General features: G+C 30.0%; 1 protein-coding gene across 1 annotated transcript; it reads left to right on the top strand.

Moving 5' to 3' along the window:
• Positions 1–2,536: 2,536 nt before the first annotated feature.
• LOC115721890 (GDSL esterase/lipase At5g37690) lies at positions 2,537–4,604 on the top strand. The gene is made up of 6 exons (XM_030650992.2): positions 2,537–2,911; positions 3,099–3,226; positions 3,329–3,455; positions 3,552–3,664; positions 3,741–3,990; positions 4,095–4,604. Exons 1-6 carry the CDS (start codon positions 2,644–2,646, stop codon positions 4,328–4,330), a joined length of 1,122 nt encoding a protein of 373 aa, XP_030506852.2. The 5' UTR covers positions 2,537–2,643; the 3' UTR covers positions 4,331–4,604.
• Positions 4,605–4,948: the final 344 nt, after the last annotated feature.

The following is a 4,948-nucleotide window of genomic DNA, read 5'->3' as shown; positions in this document are numbered from 1 at the left end:
TAACGTACTTTACTGGTTATATTGATTCACGTAGATCAATACTTAATTACGTCCTTAAAATTACCAATAAGTTGTATCGTGGAGAGCCTTAATTGTTATTTCCATTATAGAAGTTAGATTCATTTGTTTTGAGGATACATCTCGTATGATGTATTATAGAGTTTCACATTAGGCCTAGAGCTCAGAATTATATTTCAGCCCATTAAGAAAATTTTGTGACAAATTCAACTACAACATTTATAGTTAATAACTATAAGGGTACTGGTCGAAGCTATCATATCGACATTAAGTATTTAGCCATAAAAAAATGTGATAAGTGGTCATTAATCACACAAACTGAATTGGGTGATCGCATATCCTTGACTAGCGGTATGTCGCAACACAAATTCAAGGAGTGTAAAGTAAATATAAAATTCAATTACCCCATATGCAATTTTTTATTTGTACAACAAAAATTATTCAATGAAACTCTAATTTCGATATTTTCTCATATTTATGTGCACCTTAATTTCATCTGAGAAAATAATCGTAAGAGGACCAGAATGAACATGAGGTTTAGGGTTTATTCGCTTAAGTACATTGCCACATTAAGTACATTGTTATATAGTAAATATAACTTAATACATGGAAGATAATACTCGAATCATAATGAGAACATATCGTTATGATTCGTATGTTTATTATATAATGAGGAACATTGGGGTTGAATGTTTTAGTCTAAATACTGACCAAGTGGGAGAATATTAGAATATTTCTAATTAAGGTATAAAATTAAGAATTGATTTTGTGATAAATGAATATTTTATATTTATTGAATCTGGACAAAATTAATTACGTAATATTCTATATATGGTCAGATTTCAATATTTATTACCTGATTTAATTTCCTGAATTAATTGTCAAAATATTTTGACAATTAATGTGGCGCAAATGCTGATAGAATATCTCACCTATAAATATAGGCTCTCGTTCTCCGAGCTCCTCACTCAGTTTATTTATAACAGTAAAATTCTATCTAAAGAGAGTTGAGAGGGCGAGGAAGCCCGAACTCCAACACCGAAGTTATCGTAGGGATTGAAGCTCAAACATCAATGGCTGAAGGTATTTCGATCCTTTCATTGTATATACATTTCGATATATTTACAGTTTATTCCGTATTACACATCGTTTATATATGTTGTATTTCATATTATATATTATAGTCTAACAATAATATTAAATTAAATTAAGTTTTATTTATAACATAAAACCCATATACCTAATATTTTAAACTGCAATTTTCAAAAAAAGAGAAACATAATAATTTAATATGCCGAAAATAAAATTCAAATAGTTTGCTATGCCTCTATTTTATGCACATATGAAATTAGTTATTATTTGAACCCTACTTTTTGCATAATAAATTATTCTAAATTTTTGAAAAGTTTATATGAATTATTTTAAATGACTACTATGTATTCTATAAATAAATATAGGAAAATTCTACAATGCACTCCCTTAAAATGGACATATTGATGCACCCCTATCTATTTTAGCATCTGAAATAATTTTTTAGTCAAATTTTTTCTCATAGTCATATACGTTATAGTTATTTAAGAAATCCTGCAAAATTTTAAAAAATTCGAAAAAGTTTAACACGCCAAAAACTACGTTCAAACAGTGTGTTGTACGCGTGACTATTTTATTTTACACGCGTGTAAATTAGACTGTTTGACCATTATTTTCTATATTGTAAATTATTCCGAATTTCTCAAAATTTTGTATGATATCTTAAATAGATATAACGTACATGAATATGAAAAAAAATTAGACTAAAAAATTATTCTGGATGTCGAAACAAGTTAAGGGTGTATCAATACACCCCTTTTAAGGGGGTGCATTGTCGAATCACCCATAAATATATATAAATTAAAATTAAAATTAAAATTAAAATTAAAATTATATGAATATTAAAAACACAAAAAGGATGCATCGTACACTTATTTTTAAGAAGTAAAACCACCCAAAACTATTTAGTCCGTGTGATCTTTTTTTAGGTGTCCACGCTATACACCATGTTTATGTATTAGGTGGCCTAACTATAAAAGAGAAAAAACAACTAAATATTCTTTGCAATTTTACAAAGCCGCTATCTTGCATATATAGTAGATTGATTAAGCTTAACCAAATCTTTTGTCAAAAAACAAACTTAACCAAAATCATCACCTAATGAAAGAAAAGAAAACAAAATATATAATCCTATTGAATGAGGTTAATTAAGGCAAGTTAGTAATTGATCAGTAAATAACAAAGTTGAGCAAGATATATTATAACATCAAAATTAAAAGCCATGCATGGTTCCACCATTCATTCCAACAAATTAAAATAACACTGCTGACTAAATTACACACGAGTTGGCCAACTCCTCGACAGACAAACCACTAACCACCAAAAAGAAACTTCCAAAGTAAAACAACATGCCCAAAACAAGAAAAATTAAGGTACCCTTTTTTGCCTAATACAATTTGACAACAATAGTATATGTCCCTATGGTTAAGAATTCAATCACCTAACATGTAGAGACTTGAAGAATTAGCCAACGACCCCCCAAATCTTGCTATATATGAGGTAATACTAATTACTGTCAGTTCAGTGAAATTGAAAATGAAGGGAGTAGTAGTAATAATGAGAATGGTAGCTCTAGTTGGGACCGTTGTTTTCTCATTCCATATGATTGATAATAAGTATAGCATGGCATTAGCAGCAACACCAGTTACATTTGTGTTTGGTGACTCCTTGACTGAAGTGGGAAACAACAATTTTTTGCAGTACTCTCTTGCCAAATCCAACTATCCTTGGTATGGAGTTGATTATCCTGGTGGCCAACCTACTGGCAGGTTCACTAATGGCAGAACTATTGGTGATATAATATGTATATATATAAAATCCATCTCTCTAATACTTATTAACTATCTTATATATACATTATTTTACTATTAATATATCTTAATTTCAATTGATCATTTATCTTATTTAACAGCAATAATGCACGTGTCTATACTTTAATTTAGTTTTACTATTTGATTTTTTGTTAAAAAAAAAATAATAATTATTTGTAGCTGAGAAGCTTGGGATTTCATCACCGCCGCCATATCTTTCCCTGTCACCAAACGACGATGCTGTTCTTAAGGGAGTCAATTATGCTTCGGGTGGAGCTGGAATATTGAACGACACAGGCTTATACTTTGTACTAATTAAACTCTAACTTTATCACATTACATTTATTAATTACTTAATAATAATGAAACAAAGATAATGGCTATTTATCTGTTTTTATTATTATATATAGATCCAGAGATTAACGTTCGATGACCAAATACAATACTTCCAAAAAACAAGAGATGTTATGAGGTTCAAAATTGGAGTAGAGAATGCTACAAAGCTGTGTAATGAGGCCTTGTACTTCATCGGAATCGGTACCTAATTTCTGCTCTGTAAACGTTTTTGTTTCTCGCTCGCACTCTCTCTTTCAATAAAAAATTAATGGTTCTGTTGTGTTTTTTCTTGTGAAGGCAGCAATGACTATGTCAACAATTATTTACAACCATTTTTGGCGGATGGTCAGCAATACACCCATGACGAATTCGTGCAACTATTAACCTCCACTTTGGACAAACAACTTAGGGTAAACAGAGACATGATTGGGTATTTAATTATTTTAATTTTCTTCAAAATTTATATAAATGTGTGTGTGTAAACAGAGACTGTACGAACTAGATGCTAGAAAAATAGTACTACATGGTCTTGGTCCACTTGGGTGCATTCCTTCGCAAAGGGTTAAGTCAAAAAAAGGGCAATGTTTAAAGCGAGTGAATGAATGGGTACTCGAATTCAACTCCAAAGTTAAAAGCCTCATTACCTCTCTCAATTCACGTCTCCCAAAGGCAGCCTTTATGTTTGCTGATACATATCCAGATGTTCTTGACTTGATCTCCAATCCCACTGCCTATGGTAACTACTACTTCATCCATCTTTATTTATTTATTTATTTATTTATTTTTATGTATAATAAACTTTAACAATTAATTAATCAGAATATTATTTATTTTGTGCAGGCTTTAAAATTTCAAACACTTCGTGCTGCAACGTAGACACAAGCATTGGAGGGTTATGTTTGCCCAATTCAAAACTATGTAGAAATCGTAAAGATTATGTGTTCTGGGACGCATTTCATCCCTCTGATGCAGCTAACCAAGTGCTTGCTCAGAAGCTTTTCTCTTCCATGTTTTCTCATATGAATCACACCCCTTCTTCTATTGCCCCCGTCCCTCAGCCTATGCTTAATTATTAGTACTTGACTACATAATAACCAAATATTTTCTATTTATATAACTTGCATGATCATGAGATGGTTGATATTCATCAAATGTACTTAGTTATTTACCACGGTACTAATAATTTAAGATATGTTTATTTTTAGTTTACCTACAACTAATATGGCATTATGTATTATTAACCTATGAAAACTATAAAAAGCAATTCATTGAGTCTATATATTTATGTGAGCACAAGCTTGGTAACGGTACAAAAACTGAAATATGATTATTAAAATTATTGTCTTACCATTTTCAGAACTTATGTTTTTTTTTTCTTCCAGTCAACATAAATGGGAGATAATTTGTTATAAAAACATTAATATACTGACTCATAATCGTTTAGCTTTTGCTTATTGATGTTTTTGTGTCGTTCTATCGATTGAGTAGTACTAACCACAAGCACATTTATGGTGTATTTATTGAGATTAAGAAATAAGAATAAGGAATTTGTTTGATTAACTTATTTATTAAATGTTGTTGAATTAGTTGTTAATAATTTATTAGCTTTGAATTAGTTGTTAATAATTTAACCAAAGTAATGAAAGAGAGAGAGAAAACAGAGTAAGGAAATGAATTGTGTATATCTTTATATA

The sequence above is a fragment of the Cannabis sativa genome, chromosome 9, assembly GCF_029168945.1.
Source record: "Cannabis sativa cultivar Pink pepper isolate KNU-18-1 chromosome 9, ASM2916894v1, whole genome shotgun sequence".
NCBI classification, from domain to species: Eukaryota; Viridiplantae; Streptophyta; class Magnoliopsida; order Rosales; family Cannabaceae; genus Cannabis; species Cannabis sativa.
This window is presented reverse-complemented; position numbering and strand designations above follow the sequence as displayed.